Consider the following 18,265-nt stretch of genomic DNA (forward strand, 5'->3'; position numbering starts at 1 on the left):
AGGAGGCGTTTGCTCATGCCATGGCTGGTGTGGACACGATGCCGGGTAGTCCAGGGCTTACAGAGGCACCGACACGGCGTAACGCTCTTACCACTCACGCCTCGTGACAAGACGCATGGGCGAGCGGTGAACACGGGGTGCGGCATGAACTCCATCATCGCCGTGAATGTGCCGTGCCTGTGCGTGTGTGTGTATGTGCGCGTGTGTCCCCGTGCAGTCGGGAGCGGTAGTGTAGTGCACAGCAGGAGCTGCGAACCCAGCGACAGACAAGTTCGATTCCCGTGCATAGCCAACAGTGACGGTTATCTGAACTGGTTCTGGGCCTCCCCTAGGTTGACCCAGCCTGAAATGAGTACCTGGAGGGAGACATCGGTGGTCGTGTGCTGTGCTGGCCACTCAACCGCTCGTGTGACGTGCCGGCCTTCATAGGTGCTCGCTAATAGCACCTGCCCCAACAGTCTGTTAAACCTATATGGGGGATCTTTGTCTTTTGTGTCCCTGTGCATGTGGTACTGCCCATGCGTGGGTCCTCGTGTGTGCCTGCCCGTGTGCGCGTGCCGGTGCGTGTGGTACCGTATGTTTGCGTGTCTGGCTGCGGCAGCATGTAGTTTGACAGCACACGCATGCCCGTCTCCGAGTCCACGTCGTTCTGCAGGGGCACCAGGGGCTTGGACTGCACGGCCAAAGAGATTCACGCACGGCAGTGTGAGGGGGCGCGCATCAACGCGCGTCCCGTGACACACGGCGACGGTAAGCAACACGGACGCACGGGAGAGTGGTCGTAGCTTAGCCGTCACAGCGGGGCCGCCGTTTTGAACGACCCCCCAGGCAGTCGCCGCCGTGATGCGTCGGCCCTCGGCAGGCGACGCGGCGTGCGTCACGGAGCGCGTCACGGAGCGCGTCACGGAGCGCGTCAAGGAGCGCGTCACGGAGCGCGTCACGGAGCGCGTCACGGAGCGCGTCACGGAGCGCGTCACGGAGCGCGTCATGAGAGCGCGACGGTCCGCGAGCGGCACCAGGCCGGGCGTGGCCGTCCCCGTGCGGGGCGAGGCCCACGGACGGTCGGGTTAAGTTCCGCGTCTACTTTCGATGCTCGACCGCGGGGCCAGGCCAGCCGGAACGCCTGGTGGGCGAGGCGATACCGGCCCGTGCTACCCTCTGGGGTGAGTTTTCTCACCAGACTACAATCCCCAACAATAATGCCGCGCAGCGCACGTGACCCGACGTGCTGCTGTCGAGGCTTTGCCATGTACCACCCCATCACTTTGGTTACGTCGAGTTCAATACCGCACTTGGTTCCCCGGGGAGCCCGACACCCGGTTATAATGAACGTCAATTTACAGCCACTTCATCGATGCACTGCTGGACGAGCGAGGGTCTCCCCAAGCAGTGCGGGTTTTTAAACCAAACTTCACGACGCTCGTTGGCGTGGGCCGGTGAAGGCACGGAGCGCAGACGTGTGGAAGTGCCGCCTGCTGCTCACCGCCTAGCCCCAGGTTCAGCCCTGCTTAGCCTACGAGATCTGACGAGATCGGGCGGATTCCACGTGGTTTGGCCATCGGCTCTTCCTCCCAAGGGCACGCAGGTACGAGTGGAGGGAGGCACACCTGGTTGTCGGAGAGCCAGAGGGCGGAGAGGGAACGCAGTCTCATGAAGGAGAGGGGGAGAGCCCGGAGCCTGCGACACAGGGGGCGCGGGGGGGAGGAATGTCGGGGGTGCGAGGGAACGTGGGGGGCCAGGGGAACACGGAGAGTGTGGGGGAACGCAGAGGGGCACGTGAACGCAGGGGGTGCAAGGGGGGACACAGGGGGTTACGTGAACGCAGGGGGTGCAAGGGGGGACACAGGGGTGCAAGGGGGGACACAGGGGTCATGGGGGAATGAAGGAATTCCAAGTTACTCACAAAGCCTCTTTGACCTCTGCCAGGGGTTCAAATATTCATTCATCAGGAAAGTCAAACGGTCTGTCGGTTCTAACGAGCAAGGCCTCATCGATAATGGTGGCCCTAAAACCAACGGTGGACATTCCATATTCCAATGGCAGGAGCCAGTTTATGCATAGACTAAACACAGTTACTTTCTTTCCCATATCGGGAAAGAGCAACATGCGCATTAAAGAGCAAACGCAAGAGGCACCACAGGACAGGTCGCTCGAAAAAATGAAGGCCGATGGTCGAGACTAATAATGGAGTGGCAGCCCAAGGGGACATCCGCGCTCGGGAAAACATCCACCACAAAGACGCGGCGACAAAATCGACTCGTGTGTGGGCGCTCGCACAATGGTGGGCAACCTGCGTTCCACGGAGCCCCTCGCTGTGTGTCTAGGAGCGATGCGTGGGGGTCACGATGGGGCCCACCGAGCAGTGTGGGATTGCACGAGACGGAATGTGGCATCTCAAAACCACGAGCTGTGGCGACGGCACGGGGAAGCCTTCACCGGGCAGCGCGTAGATCATGGCCAACGGGGATGACGACAGCGGGTTTCCACGAGGGTGGCACCATGTGCGTGTGAGTGCGTGTGTGCGTGAGTGTGTGAGTGAGTGCGCACGACGACGCGGCGGACGGGGCGGCTCACCGGTTGTGCGCGAGGTTGAGCACGCGCAGCCGCTGGAGGCGACTCATCTCCGAGGGCAGCCAGGCCAGCTGGTTGCTGGCCAGGGACACGACGCGCGCGGCGCGGCAGCTCCCCACCTTCCGCCAATCGCAGGCACAGCGCGGCAAGCCGTCACTCGCAGGCTCCCGCATTGCGCAACAACTCGTGACCTCGTTCCCACCGGGGTATCCCACAGGGGAGCCGCCACAGGGGCACGGCGGCCAGCGGCGCGCCAGGCTTGCACTCCGGAGGTCGCCGGTTCGATTCCATCTCCCGGCGCGGGGGTTCAAACCACGGGGCCGGTTTCTTAAACCCCCCCCACCCCGCCACCACCGCTCCCCTGTCCACCCAGCGGTGTGAATGCGTTCAGCACAGTTGGTCTATGACCAGCAGGCCGTGTGCGGTGGGGTAAAGAGTGGGTACCTCCCCACCTTTTCCTGAGCCGTCTGGCTGGTGGCGTGGATGGATAGGCCAGATACCCTCTAGGGAGCCGGCGGCACTGCTGCGCCGCTCCGTAACGACGCGAAGGGCCGGTCGCCGCGTGGTGAGCGAGGGGCGGGCCTCACCTCTGGGGGGAGGTGAGTGAGGCTGTTGAAGTCGGCGAGCAGCGTGTGCATGTGGTGCAGGTGCCCGATGGTGCGCGGCAGCGTCACCAGCTCGTTGTAGCTGCAGTCAAACTCCTCCAGCAGCAGCAGCCTGTGCAGGGGTCGCGGTGCCATCACCATCATCACCATCGTTACCATCATCACCATCATCACCATCGTCTCCATCGTCACCATCATCACCATCGTCACCATCGTTACCATCGTCATCACCATCATCACCATCATCACCATCGTCACCACCGTCACCATCGTCTCCATCGTCACCAACATCACCATCATCACCATCGTCTCCATCGTCACCGTCGTCACCATCGTCACCATCATCACCATCGTCTCCATCGTCTCCATCGTCACCGTCATAACCATCGTCACAGTCATCGTCGTCGTCATCATCATCATCTCTGTTTCCAAGCACTTATAATAACCTTGCTCCATTAAAGAAATGTACGTATGTTGTATGTATGTTAAGCTTATTTCACACTGTACGTAGTCAACCGTGCTAATCAGAGGTGCGGGGGAACGACAACAAAAATGTGTCGTCTCTCATCTGTTACAACTTTAGTCATGTTGCTTGTCGCTGTGCTGAAGAACTGTATTAAAAATAAATATATAAACCAGCGGCGATAAATGCACTTTGGCTCATGTAGCCCTTGCCCATTTGCGGGGCTCCTCTTGCTGCAAACGATGCCGTTCTTCCAAAGCGACATAATCTGTGCAATCGCTGGTGACCGGGCCGAGAAGAGGATTCAAAACCAGGCCCCTCAACATTGCGGGCCCAACGCTGTTACATAACGTCTATTGACTGGCGACAAAACCACTATAAAATTTGAACTTCTCAGCCACAAAAGGCGAATAACCATGAAAGCCAGCAGAACGTCTCCACTTTTGTGTTTGTCGAGTTGCTTTGTGGTTCGAGTGCCCGGCCCCGATGACGCAATATGCTTGGTTGCAAGGGGCGACTGGATATAAATTTAGAGCCGTTGAATTGTAAAGCCTATTCATCATCAGCCAGTCAATCCACTGCTGGATGAAGGCTTCCTCAAGCTGGCACCAACGCTCATTCGTTTTAGACGTAACATTACATCCGGCACCTGCGCACGAGTTGATTTAATCGCTCCATGTCCACGGTAGTCTTTGTGTCGGACGCGCTCCTGGTTTCTGCTGCCACTCCATCTCTACGTCTCGGCCGTTGGCCAGCGTCCTTTCTCGCCGTGACGAGTCCTGCCCAAACCTATTTATACTTCTTAAGAGTGAGAGTGATGTGTGCTCTCCGATCCATGCGTTTCCTATCTACGTCTGTCAGCGTAATATTCCTAGCGTGCATCTCTCCACGCCTCTTGTGTCCACCTCTCAGCTTTTGTTCCACTTTCTTTGTCAATGCCCAACTAACCCTTTGGCAGAAAGATGGAGAGGGATAGAATCTTAAAATCCAAGTGTGGAGGCTGAGTTTATCCACGCTGAATGTAGTAATGTGGCCGAGCATTGCGTGTAGGGAGTGCACGTGGTGAGTGGGGGTGCACGTGGTGAGTGCACATGTCCTCGGGTGTGCCAAGAGTGTGGTTCTGGCAAAGGTTCGAGGTTCGGTACCAACAGGCCGCCCTGGTTAATGCGGACGTTGTGTATTTTAAGGTTAAAATGCCCGCTGTATTAACCGTAAAAATACGCATGCGTGGCGGCATGATGGTCCACAATTAAAAGACTGCCGTGCAAATCACTCAACTTTGGTATGACTTAGTCAATTCCCCGCCTAGACTCAGAGAAAAGCTCCCACTTGCAGGCCGCTGTCGAGCCAACTTTTGCCACACAGAAAATAGTTGCCACTGGGGATGCCCTTTCAATGATTTAGAGGAGATGCGATGTAAGAGCTTTGAGTTGCGGAGGCATTTAATCAAGTGCCACTGTGCATGCGGAGATTATTTCATTTGCAGCCAATGCAGGCTAAACGGAGATCTTTGTCCTTTGTATTTGGAGTGCAATGCTTGGGGTGGTGGTGTTACCCTCCTATGGTGCCGGGGAGTTCTGTCAGCTTGTTTCCATCCACCTTGAGCGTCTTCAGCTTCTTGAGGCCTCCTGCCAACACCCGCACAGCAAACCCACAGCCGCGTCTAATTCACCAGCGCTCAGAAGGGCAACGCGACCGGGGGTCGGTAGCTACGCTGCTCGTGGCCGATGGTAACCGAGCGCCGTGGAGATGGCAGCGAGGGTTGGTGGGTCACACAAAGATGGTGTGAAACTCCCTTCCTGTGGGCGTTGAGGAGGTGCCATTCCCTGGCTCGCGAGGAGAAGGCGGGACAGCAAGGAATGTGGACACCACCTGCTCCGTTTGTGATCCACTGCACAAAATCAATAGAGGCAGTGGCAGCGGTCGAACACCCGGCTTCACCTGAATCCGTCGCGTGGCTTTATGCTTGGATATAGGTCACAACGTTGATATTTACTCAGCTACACACAAGATGAATCTAAATGTCAAGTTCTTGGTGCAGTCTCTTGGGCGACCGGATTCATTGCCATGTGGGCATTTGAACAGCACGTGCTCGCGTGCAGGTATAATTGTAGGTAAAGTCTGCCACCTAGTGGTGCAAAACACTTCTTACTGTATTGTGCACAGCCTTTTCTCTCCACAAAGATTACATAAAACGTCGAGCGTTTTGCAATCCACTGCTGAATGAAGGCTTCCCCACCCCGCGTTGGTCATGGAGGTTGATTGACCACACGTCACCAAGGAGACGGCGATCAGTTCACATCACTGTCCGCTGATGTTAGCCGTCGTGGCCGGGAATCGGACTCAGGTCGCTGGATTCAGAGCACAGCGCAACATTTCCCACCTTGCCACTGCAGCACTCTTGTGAGCCAACCGTTTATATCGAGTTCTATTAAACGTGAAGCGTTACTCTCCTTGAACTCGGAGGACTGTTACCCTGCAGACCGCAGAGCGTTTTCGCTCCCACCCTCCCCCCCGAACCGCAACTGACCGAGAGAGGCAGGCAGGCACGGCAGCTGATTGGACGACAGGAGGAGGTCCTGCAGGTCCTGGCAGCGCTCGATCTCCGCTGCGACGGTGCACAGGCGGTTCTCGCTCACGTCCAGGTAGCTGAGCGCAGCCAAGTGCCCGAGCATCTGCAAGCCCAGCAAAGACTCGTAACGTTGTTACCGCAAGACCGTGGCGCAGGCGGCGCAGGTCATCTTAGAAAGAGCATGGGAAAAAAGACAGTCCCGATGACTATGCGAGCAAATGAGTAAGGCAATTCAATCACAAGCTGGCTTGCGAGCAGTCAGAGAACCGAACAGTAAATTGTGGAGCCAAGATGTTGTGCAACCGTTGGGTCAGCATTACACCCGGCCAGCCAATCACACGGTCATATGACAAACCAACGATTTAACTATCCAGATAACTACTCCACCAACTAACAACTACTCGAATAATAAAACATGTGAAGGCTAGGGTTGGTTTTTCCCGAACCATTGAATGTTCAAATCAACGGCGCTTATTTCAGCAAAGTAAGTTAAGTAGAAACCCAGCAAGTGAATCAAGATTTTGTGGAAATGTTCTGGATTGGTTCAGGACCTCTCCACGGCGTCACAGGAAAGCACATGCCACGCAAAACGCCGACACGACGGGCAGCGCGCAAACGTGTACCAAGACGATAAACAAACACAATCACGCAACCAAGGGCAGCAGCAACGCTCAAAGCGGAACCCACGCAAGCGGAAACACAACAGTTACCATTCGTTATAGGCCAGAGGCTGGTGTGCTCGCAATTCCGCAAAGCACGAAAAAATGGACAGAAATCAATATATTGCTTCGGACGAAAGATGCATGTTTGGATGTTATTATATCATAATGTAACAACCTTTGTAAATCCACTGCCGGTTGAAGGCCTCCCCACACCGCTGTCGGTCTAGGGGTTGCTTGATCATACTTCAACAAATTGGTCAGTGCGAGTTGGTGAAAGAGGTGGGGAGGAGGGACGGTCCAAGGACCGGTTCAATATATCACTCGCCACTGATGTTTTAGCTACGGCCGGGAATCAAACCCAGGTCGCCGGGCTCATAGAGCAGCACGCTAACCACTGTGCGCCCGCTCCACCCAGTATGCGTTTACAACGCCTGAACGCTTGTATACGTTTCGTGGGCTGCGTATTCCTTTGCAGAGCAGGGAGTGAATCCTAAACCAAACGTGCAGCAGGAAAGCGACCTGGATGCCGAATGAGGTCGCGTAAATGGGTGACCTCACGCTACAATGTTCTCGAAAAAAAGGTCGCTCCCTGCTCCCACGTCCACTGGGCTCACCTGCTAAACGCCACCGAGAAAGTTCCCTGGACAGACGGAGAGAAAAGAAGGCCAGTGGCCAAGAGGGGGGAAACTCAGCACACGACTTCACTGTGGCAGCATCTGGTAGGACACAGCCGAGGTCACCTTCACCGGGATGGGTCATGTACATTGTCAATTGTGGAAATATTATACAGGGCGGTCCATTTGTAGATACCTCATCGATATTACAGGGATACATGAAAGAGGAAACAACATTTTTTTTACAAAGCCCAAACACGTCGCCCGTCAATCTTAATCCACTTTTTTATATTCTCTTTCTTCTGTAGATATGCAAACCTGTCAACCCCTTATCAGAGCCTACCTAATCACAGACCAATTCAGACTTTATTGGTCACCCCGTGCCCTTATAAATCTCAACGTTCATCCTACAAAGTCCCATCACAAGGGAGAAACACAAACAAATAGACAAAAACATGTTTGTTGTTGTTGCCCGTATTGAAACGGCTGTACGATGTATGGACCTGAAAACTCAATTTCCCTCTACAAGAATACGGGTAAACCGCATGGGTTAACAGGTATGGATATGACAGCTATAGCTTTCAAAATAGTCAATTACCTGCTAATAAGAAAACGGGATAGAAATCAGTGGGGTGTCTAGAAATGTATCACCATGTGTGTTGTCTCCAAGCTCAAACAGGCCAGTTGTAAAGATTATCAATTCCAGTGGCCTCCAGGGATGGAGCGCTGAGCTCGGGCTGCCGAGATCTGGGTTAGAATCCAGGTTCCAGCCGCCCGCGATTAAAACCGGGTTCTCAGTCGACTGGGCACGCCTACTTGGCAACAAGCTGGGTCCGTAGTTACCTCTACAACCGTTCTCGGCTTGTAGTCTGGAGACTACATTTCAACTGATGAGACCCCCATCACAAAGGGTGTTTCTCAAGGCTCTATTCTGGGCCACAATTTGTTCTCACTCAACGACGCAGATAAATCTCTAATCCACTCTGATATAAATTCATATTTGCTGAGGACACAGCCAACATGGTCTCCACAACATCTTTGTACGATCTTTACTCGGGGCATCATCCTTCCTCACAATCCTCCACAACAAGTCGGCTGATCCCCTCCGTGACGGCCTCTCACTGGAGTCCTCGTCGCCTTAGCAGCTCCTCCCACCTCTCCTGAATGCACCCAGACTGAGATCCGGCTGCGGCGAGAAGTCATCTCGCGTTGCCGCCCCTCACTATTGGAACGAGCTTGTTTCATGCTTTCGGCTTAAATCCTTGCTCCCTTCCCTGTGGTCTTTTAAAATTTCTTCCTTGATTGAAGATCTCCCTTTTCTTGCACATGTGGTCAGCAAACCCCTGCTGTTTGTGTTTAGTTTCTTGTCCTTCCCCTGCACCTTCGATTAGCATGGTTGGCTACGCACGGTGCAAAATAAGTTCACCATACATACATACATACAAGTTGGTGTAATATTTCTGCTATGTACTACATCGCTACTTTGATGCGCTGCATCACCTGCCACTGTTACTTGAGCGGTGCATGGCTTGAATGTTGGTTTCCTTGAATGTGTTTGCTACACAGCGTCTGCAATGTTCGGATTTATTTGCTGTCACTTTCTTTTTTCACCAAGGTCCTCCGTGGGTCACTCGTGAAACAGCTCAAGGCTGAAAGTTGACTTAGCCCGAGTCAACAAATAAAATCACATCTAAAGTGGAGTGAGTTTATGGTCTCAGCCTCGTCATCTGGTCACGAGAAGAAAAAATATCGTCAGATTAAATTTCATTCTGAAGTTAATTTCGTGTGTTATTAGAAAAAGAATAGGCCATGTGCACGGCATCATGGTCATATTTTTTCCAAAGATGAAAATTTACATCGCCCCCCATTGGCAGCCTACTTGTGACACGGGGCCTTATGCTGCAAGACTGCCGCGATCACCAAATGTACGAATTATTTTGTATATTATTAGTAAGCATCGCTCAGTGCCATGGTTCTCAACTAATAGGGTAAGGCGGCCCGCCAATCAAGACCACTGGTCCCAGCCCCACCCCCACAACCCCCCCCCCCGCGCCACCTTCCCCACACCCCATCGCACGTTCCAAAGGCCACAAAACACAGGGAGATCACGAGGCCACGCCTCTGGTCAACGCAGCGTTGGTAAGGCATGTGCTTTGTGTTGTGTTTGTGCGCTTTGTGTTGTGTTTGTGTGCTTTGTGTGTTTTGTTTTGTGTTTGTGCGCTTTGTTTGTGTGCTTTGTGTTGTGCTTGTGTGTTTTGTGTTGTGTTTGTGCGCTTTGTTTGTGTGCTTTGTGTTGTTTGTGTGTTTTGTGTTGTGTTTGTGCGCTTTGTTTGTGTGCTTTGTGTTGTGTTTGTGTGTTTTGTGTATGGATGATGCATTTTGCAGCCCCCCCGCCATCCCAAAAAGTATTTGGGGGGAGGGGGGGGGCAGCCCCCTAACGGTTTGAGAATCACTGGCTTAATGCTCGTATGAGCAGGGAGACACCATGACCTCAGGTTCCCCGGATGCCGTGAGCACAGCACGTACCGCGGGGAGGATGAGCAGAGAGTTTCCGTCCATCAATAGCTCCTCTAGGGTGGTCAGCTGCTGCAGCACAGGCGGCTGACATCCGCACACACGCACGCGTGCGGACCAGACGTCATCGTTATGACCATGGTGAGGATGGTTCTTTAGGACAGCACCTTCTGTCGGCCGGGGCATCTCAAGAGCGCTTTAACACACGATAAGCGACTTTCATCTCAACAGCGCAACTAAAAGGGCAGCCCCAGTGGCGGCTGGTCCTGTGTGTCACAAGTGACTCAGCACCTGGCCTTCCCAGCGGGCATTATTTTGCCGGTAGGGGGCGATAATTATAATTCCGCGCTAGATACAATATGCGGTGTAATTTTTTTATGATATGACACATTAGGACCATGACGCCGATAAGCAATGGCCTGCTGGGTATAAATTCCATCGGGGGAACTTTAACAACCGCTACGAAGCAAACGACGCAAAGTACTTTAAAGGACTACACCAACACTATTTACTTGGGCGGCCTGCCCAATACACAATGCACACATACACAACAGCAGGGCTCTTCAGCCATGCTGCGCCGTGGGCCACAAAATGAGGGTGGACTTTGGCGAGCCCACATGACGGCATGACGTCCGTGCGGCGGCCCTCACCACGTGACTGAAGTCATTGCAGCCCAGGTCCAGCCGTCTTAACTGGCTCAGCCGGTGCATAGCCCTGCCGGGGGGTCGGGGGTCATAGGTCACAGACAAGCAGAAGGTCAACAAAGTTTTGGCGTCAAGTCCGAGAGAGGCCATCGCGGCCAACGTCAATGATGACAAAAAACCTCAAAACGACTTCCTTCACTCTGCTAGCTCTTGCACAATCGATATTCAACCTGCTGTTTGGGTCTGGCGTGGCCCAGGAATGCGCTACGCTGGAGAGAATGGGTTCCTCTTCAGGATGATATCACACTTCAATACGGTTACCAAGAGTGCAATGTGTCAGCAGCTCTAGATCATTTTACTCGTCATACAAATGAGTTTACGCGTAATAAATGTTTGACTTTGAAGGGTTCGTTCGTTACACTATATCTACTCATGGGTACCTTTCAAAGTAACAATTTAAGACTGCTGGAAAGCGGTGGCTACACGCGTCGCATGTAACCCAGCGCTGTGGACACGAGGATTGGTGGATCACCGCACACATCTTGTGAAACTCTCTTCCCGTGGGTGTCGAGGAGGTGCAATACCCTGGTTCGCCAGGAGAAGGCGGTACAGCAAGTGGACTAATCGCCACCTGTTTCCATTCTTACGGAGATAGAGCGTTTTCCCGTCGCGCTTCTTTTTTTCTCTCCGGGTGCTCCGATTTCCTCCAACACGTATAAACAAGTCATTTATTTGCTAAAGACTTCTTAAATTAAAACCCAATGCAGCAGGACCCGCCTGAAAAAAGAGTCCTATGACTTCCCTGAACCAATAAGTAAATTATATATTATTATTGTATGTTCATCTAAGAACATTCTTAAAATGTAATTTCTATCAGGGCCCCATGGTACATCGTGGAGGCTTCTATCACTCAGTCTCTCTGACCTCTCCATCTCTCTACAATGAAGTATGGCCATTGTCTGAAACGTCGCCAATTACCATACCCTCTGGATTATAAGACGCAACTCGAAAATAAAACGCACCCCAAACTTGTGCCCGGTGTCAGTAAAGGCTTACAAATCTGGAAACACACCACACGACTACCGGATTACAAGACTCACCCTCAACTTTTACTTTAAAACACAGGGGGGGAATAAAAAGTGCCTTATAATGCAGAGAATATGGTAGATCTCTGTTCTTGTGGGCAATGTCTCTGGCGGGTGAGTGGAGTGCCGGGCGGGGCTCACTTTGGCAGCGAGTTGAGGTGGTTGTCCCTCAGCTCCAGCACGCGCAGCTTGCACAGCCTGCGCACAGACAGGGCAGCAGACGATTGGCTCTCAGCCTGCTCACCAATGGCAGCACGACAGAGCCGTCCGGCCCTTCACGCACAGCTTTACTAGAGCTGAGGCGACTCGTCGATTTAGTCGATTCAGCAACAAATTATTGAAATCAACTCCTCTTTTATGGTCTATTACTCAGGCCCTGTTAAAAACAGACATTCCCCCCCCCCCCCCCAATATCCGACCGCTTGAGTGCGGGAAAACCTCCTACAATCACGCTGAGCACGACTCAGCTCAAGATGACGTCACCAAACCCCATCCATGACCACCCGTCCAGGGGCACACGTGGGAACAGGAGATTCAACCGTTTTTCTCTGTTTAACACGCAGGCTTTCACGACCAATATCATCCATAAAAATGTTTTTTGTGGGTTAGATCGCGTAAATATATAACAGTTTTTTTCTCCAAATATGTTCGTGCTATCCGACAAGTCAAGCAATCGAACCAACAATCGGTGGGTAGTTGAACAGTTAGATAGCCGGGTGGCAGCTGGTGCGTGACCGCATGCGCTTGACGACGCCGCCGGGTGCGATGTGCGAGGACTCACCGCCCCAGACTAGCCGGCAGGAACTCCAGGAGCACGTCGCTGAGGTAGAGCTCCGTCAGGCTCACCAGCTGCGTAAGGCCGTCCGGCAGCCTGGCGGCAACACGCGTATCACGCTGCTCGGGACACTTCGCTCAAGGCAAAGGCGCAGTACCGCAATGCCCTCGCTACGTCGCTGGCAGAAGGGCCACCGCCATCACTGCACTCAAGGGAACTTCAAAAAGGCCCTGCTAGGCATGTTTACTATTTCACGCTGGCCTGCAACGTGCGGTCTCAGCGATTGATTTCAGGGCTTGGCTTAGTTGACAGGGTTTGTGGCAAAGAAGCATGAGCTACCAAGTAGCTCCACAGACGGAAGAAACTATTGAGAGGTCAGATGAGAGCGTGACACCTGCTTCCATCCTGGCCTGCCGCAGGCTTGTCAAGGCCGGCTAAACTTTGCTTAGCACCAGAGACAACAATGGAATGTAATGCAATAGGCATCGCAAGGCATAGAGTTACACTAAGAGAACGGGGATCATTAATAAACAAGAGGAATCGGAGAGCAGACAGGACTCGGGCGCAACTTTCGTCAGCAGATGGAGCAATTGCCATAACCAAGAGGGGAAGTTGGATCGACAGGATAACGTGTAAGCCATCCTTTGCAGGGCCAAACTGATTGAAATGATTAGGGTGGTGCCAGACCGAGGCTGTGCAGTGGGTGGGCGGTACTCATCTCCAAGGCACCCCCCAGGCAGTAGTGAGACTGGATGAGATTTACTGGATGGTGTTCACCATGCCGCCACTACCCGACACTCCACACCCGACGCCCCCTTGCCCACTCCCACCAATTCACACTGACCAGCATGTAAGTTGATTGGCAAAGGGCTGCGCATCGTTATCGAGTGTAGAAATTATCCTGCGGTCATTCAATTGGTTTCAAATGTTGCATATTAAGTCACCTGGAGAGTGTGTTGTTGCTCACATTCACCACACTCAGTTGCCGGCAACTCCTGATGTTGTCTGGGATGTCCCGCAGCTCTGCGAGGAAAAAAATAAAAGGCCTCCAGTCAGTCCAACACCTCTCACCTGTAGCCCCATGACAACATTTCCTCCGTGACAGCTATCCAATGTGTTGCCAGGTTGTATTGCGTGTTGTTCGGTCTGATGTCCGAGGAGGAGCCGTACCCTAGCTCACCAGGGTATGTGTCCTTCTCGATGCCCACGGGAAGAAAGTTTTACAACGTTTGTGCATTGCACCGACCCTGGCTGCCTCGGTGCTGGATTACAGGCGTGTGTCGCCACCGCCGCCCGGCTAAACATCAGCCCCCACGGGCTTACCCCTGGCTGTACGTCACGAGTGTGCGTGCGTCTCTCCTTGCCGTTACGACTTGCGTCGATGCGACGCAGGCCGGCCAGGCTTCCGATGGCAGGCGGCAGGCTGGCCAGGTCATTGTCAGCGACGCTGAGAACCCGCAGCAGAGGAAGGGCGCACAGCTCCTGTGCACGCACGGTAAAGGTGAACGCACGGACAGAGCGAACGCACGGACAGGGTGAACACATGGACAAGGTGAATGCACAGGCAAGGTGAACGCACGGACAAGGTGAACGCATGGACAAGGCACAGCGTCTCCTCTCACCGCGCGCTACAGCTAAGGCAGCGCACAGACTTTCCGAGCGCGCTTGCTGACGACGCTCAGAGCAGCTTGAACCGAACGTCGCCGTGCGTGCAAGTGGAATTCAGCCGTGAGAGGTCTCAGGCCAATGGCGAGGAGCTTCATCGGTCAGAATTGGATCAATAAATATGTGCAACATGTGCATAATAATACTGGGCTAATGTGACAATATAGTCGCGTGGTGGAGGGTTAATGACAATCATTATGGCAAAACACTACCGCCATGCGACCTAACCCAAATACATGGGCTAATTGTACTGGATGAGGACCTACGTTTAAAGTTAATCACGTGGGAATCAGTGCTTTTTGATCCGTATGTTTGGTGATGTGACAGTTCCCCGCTAAAACTCACATGTGTTGGACGAATAAGAGTTGAAAATTCTACATTTGCATGGCAGGACAACTTCTGGTATGTTATTTACAAAAAGAAGTGTTTTTTATAAGTAACATATAGAGTTTATAAATCATAATTAATAAAATAATCGCCCTGTAATATAGAGTTGAGCGTTTAAGATGATTGATTTTCTAAATACAATAAAACAGGACCCTGCGGGGTGGGCTGGTAGGAACGAATAACCAAAGAATATAAACATAATGTATTATTACACTTGTTAAGCCAGGAAAGCCCCACTGAGTCAAAAGGTTTTTGTAGGGTCCTGCCAAGTGTTTGCAGTAGGGGGCGATGTTGATACACGGACGGACGGACGGACGGATGGACGGACGATATAATCTATTGGTGGTCTGGTCCACTTCGTTCCTACCAGTATAACATTAAAATATAGACAGGGCTAGATGGCTTAATATTTGCCTATGACCATGAAACTTAAACAACATGTGTAATTACAAAATAAGAATTGGTTTTAGCCATTCTGGCAATTAAACAGTTGTGTTAAGATGTTAAAACACCAGAAACCTTTAGGAAGGACTCATGTCTGCATTAAACACACATACTTGTGTGTTTTTCCCACACAACCCCACCCCAGCCCCCCCACCGAGTACGCAGCGACGTTGCAGCGCTGTGCGGACCACGTTTCGGTACGGAGGCACGTGCGTGCGTGCGCGCGTGTGCTTGCTCGCAACCTTTGGCAAGTCCTGAATGTAGTTTCCGTCCAGGTGAATCTCTTGCAGAGACTGAGCACTGGGTGGCGTGTACACTTGTGGGGGCACCGTGTGGAGACGCGTATGGGAGAGGTCAAGGATGAGGCTGTCGTCACCGCCCTCCCCATCCTTGATCCCACCTCCTCCTCCTCTCTCCCCACTACCGCCGCTGCCGCCACCACCACCCAGGCACGAGCACACCAGCCGGGGAAACGAACGCTGCTTGCTCTGCTTGGTCAACATTCCTGTTTCACGCATGCACAAACGCACGCGGCGACAAGACGACAGATCCTCTAAAGCAGGGGGTCAGGAACCGATGGCCCCACGACTTTGATTTATGAGGCCCACGACTTCATTTCAGGAGGCCTGTCACTTGCAAAACAGCCCACAAATGACGATTCTCCATCAATGAAAGCATCTTAGCCGCACTAATCGGGCACTCGAGATGAATATTCTCAATGTGGCTGCAACTTGAAAACTTAGCAAGGTTAAGCTGAATCTTTTTGTGCAGAACTTTCATGTTATCCCGTAGACAACAAGAGTTTCCTGTGGCTTCTATGATTGCCTGCCACACGAAGCCAAACACTCATTAACGGAACTGGACAAACATTCCAATACAGGACCCTGCTGCCTTAGAGACTCAGCACTGCTATCACCATCGTTTACAACGCGCAATCTTCACGCAGGCCTTTCGAATGTACGCCACAAACCGGTGATGTCATTTTTGTAATGGTTCAGTGTTCGTCCTGGCTTGTTTAAACATGTTCTCGACATAAAATGGTTTATGATAGTTCTAACAGCAGGATAATGCAGTAAACTTTGTACGACATGGTCAGCGGCACAGATAAGTTTTATGGAGTTCACAATGCACGCCTTGGAAGGGGAACTTTAAAAAAGGCTGGGCCATCGATGGTTTGCTAATTAAAAGTTGGGATACATTACGATTGTTAACAATTACAGTTAAGCTTATTCTCATTAAGTGTTTGTTAATTTCAATAACGTGCAAAGTAAAAAAGAAATGCCCTGGCTTGAATTAGATTTCGATTTAAAGCTTTCGTGGCTGCAGGGATTCATCTTCTTGGTTGTTTCGGTAAAGTCACGTAAAAGGGAAATAATAAAATAATAAAAAATACAATAAAACACAATAAAATACAATTCTCACGACGTTTCGGCCACAACGCAAGCAGCCGTCCTCAGGTGAAGAACAGGGCTGTGGTGAAGTATGGTCGTCTGAAAGACTGCCCTGTTCTTCACCCGAGGACGGCTGCTTGCGTTATGGCCGAAACGTCGTGAGAATTGTATTTTATTATGTTTTTTTTATTTTCTTATTTCCCTTCCACGTGACTTTACCGAAAGAACCAAGAAGATGAATTCGATTTTTTTTTTAATGTGGAAAAATTGTATATCCATCCTATGGCTTTTACAAGGGCCGAGTGAAGCGCAGCGGTTAAGGGCACTGCCCACGAGCCCAGCCACCTGAGTTTGACTCCTGGGGCTTGGCCATGAGTGGCGGGTGATGTGTGCACAGATCTTGGACGCACCGTTCACCAACCCACACCGATTGTGGTGAAGTATGGTTGACAACCCCACGTGACCAACAACAGTGAGGTTCTTCGTCCAGTCGTGGATTCACCGCAACATTTTTGGTGGAAGTTAAAACCTCCACAAACCTTTGTACTTTGATAAACGAAACCCGCATTTGGCGGAACACAGTTGTGACTCGTAACCCACCCCGAGTGTAAAGATCTCCCATTGACACTGATCTACATGGGGGGCGGCTAAGGGAGCCTTGTGCTTGTACGCGACTCTGTGCGATGCTATAAGAAGCTAAAGTTGGTTCAGAAACGTGTTGACCCTTCCGAGTGCCGCCAGGAGGCAAAGTACACAACACGGCTCGGGTCGAGACGGGCCCAAGGCGTGAAGTCGTCTCACGCGGACATTCCACACCCCCATGGCAGGGCCATGTCTGTTCACAGATCACCCGTGCGCAGTGTCGCGTGTGTGGAAGACGATGACGACGATGATGACGATACGTCTATAGTTTATTCTTGCATATGGTAATAGGTTCAGGAGCTAAATGTTGAGGTCTGCTGGGCCTTGTGTTGTGTTGCTAGTCGCGGTGTGTTGTTGCGGGTCGCCGTGTGTTGTGTGCTGTTGTGTGTTGTTGTGTGTTGTTGTGTTGCGGGTCGCCGTGTGTTGTTGTGTGTTGTTGTGTGTTGTTGTGTGCTGTTGTGTGTTGTTGTGTGTTGTTGTGTGCTGTTGTGTGTTGTTGTGTGCTGTTGTGTGCTGTTGTGTTGCGGGTCGCCGTGTGTTGTGTGTTGTTGCGTGTTAGTGTGTTGTTGTGTGTTGTTGTTGTGGTGTGTTGTTGTGTGTTGTGTGGTGTTTGTTGTTGTTGCGTGTTGTGTTGTTGTTGTGTTGTTGTGGTGTGTTGTTGTGTGTTAGTTTGGTGTGTTGTTGTGTGGTGTTGTTGTGTGGTGTTGTTGTGTGGTGTGTTGTTGTGTGTTGTGTGGTGTTTGTTGTTGTTGCGTGTTGTGTTGTTGTTGTGTTGTTGTGGTGTGTTGTTGTGTGTTAGTTTGGTGTGTTGTTGTGTGGTGTTGTTGTGTGGTGTTGTTGTGTGGTGTGTGTTGTGTGTTGTTGTGTTGCGGGTCGCCGCCTGTCGTGAACTCCGTCTGTTGTCGAGGCGAGCGCCCGGAGTGGACGTCGCCACTGTACCTTCCCGTGCGTCCGACTTCTCTCGCCTGACGGTGGAGGCTCTCGCCGCCGCCTACACCAACGCCTTGGCCTCCTCCTCCTCCTCCTCCCCGCCGCCGCCGTCGTCGTTGTTGTTGTTTTCTAAGCGAACGAGCACAGAAAGACGGCGCCCGCATCGACCGAACCGAGCCCCGACACAAACGTCGACGGGCAGCAATGAATGGACACCGAGACGCGGGGCCCCAAAACCTGCATGGACAACACTCAAGGCCCCGGAACTTGCATAGACAACACTCAAGGCCCCGGAACCTGC

General features: G+C 52.3%; 1 protein-coding gene across 7 annotated transcripts in view; it reads right to left on the reverse strand.

The window, feature by feature from the left end:
• Positions 1 to 18,224, reverse strand: part of LOC144735711 (uncharacterized) — a 29,268-nt gene extending 11,044 nt beyond the window's left edge. For 2 of the 7 annotated variants that reach the window (XM_078618213.1, XM_078618208.1), the window contains exons 1-14: positions 17,974 to 18,221; positions 15,244 to 15,506; positions 13,870 to 13,987; positions 13,450 to 13,528; positions 12,512 to 12,601; positions 11,872 to 11,928; positions 10,652 to 10,715; positions 10,014 to 10,088; positions 6,170 to 6,314; positions 5,195 to 5,267; positions 3,159 to 3,288; positions 2,575 to 2,690; positions 1,608 to 1,677; positions 574 to 673 (exon numbers count right to left, since the gene is read on the reverse strand). In XM_078618213.1, the coding sequence (XP_078474339.1) occupies positions 574 to 673; positions 1,608 to 1,677; positions 2,575 to 2,690; positions 3,159 to 3,288; positions 5,195 to 5,267; positions 6,170 to 6,314; positions 10,014 to 10,088; positions 10,652 to 10,715; positions 11,872 to 11,928; positions 12,512 to 12,601; positions 13,450 to 13,528; positions 13,870 to 13,987; positions 15,244 to 15,504 (1,378 nt within the window). In that variant the 5' untranslated portion in view covers positions 15,505 to 15,506; positions 17,974 to 18,221. Of the gene's footprint in view, positions 1 to 573; positions 674 to 1,607; positions 1,678 to 2,574; positions 2,691 to 3,158; positions 3,289 to 5,194; positions 5,268 to 6,169; positions 6,315 to 7,487; positions 7,514 to 10,013; positions 10,089 to 10,651; positions 10,716 to 11,871; positions 11,929 to 12,511; positions 12,602 to 13,449; positions 13,529 to 13,869; positions 13,988 to 15,243; positions 15,507 to 17,973 lie in introns of those variants that run through there. The other 5 variants (XR_013588677.1, XM_078618210.1, XM_078618212.1 and 2 more) reach the window with 5 other exon arrangements.
• Positions 18,225 to 18,265: the final 41 nt, after the last annotated feature.

This window comes from Lampetra planeri, chromosome 56, assembly GCF_965212315.1.
Source record: "Lampetra planeri chromosome 56, kcLamPlan1.2.h2, whole genome shotgun sequence".
In the NCBI taxonomy this organism is placed as follows: Eukaryota; Metazoa; Chordata; class Hyperoartia; order Petromyzontiformes; family Petromyzontidae; genus Lampetra; species Lampetra planeri.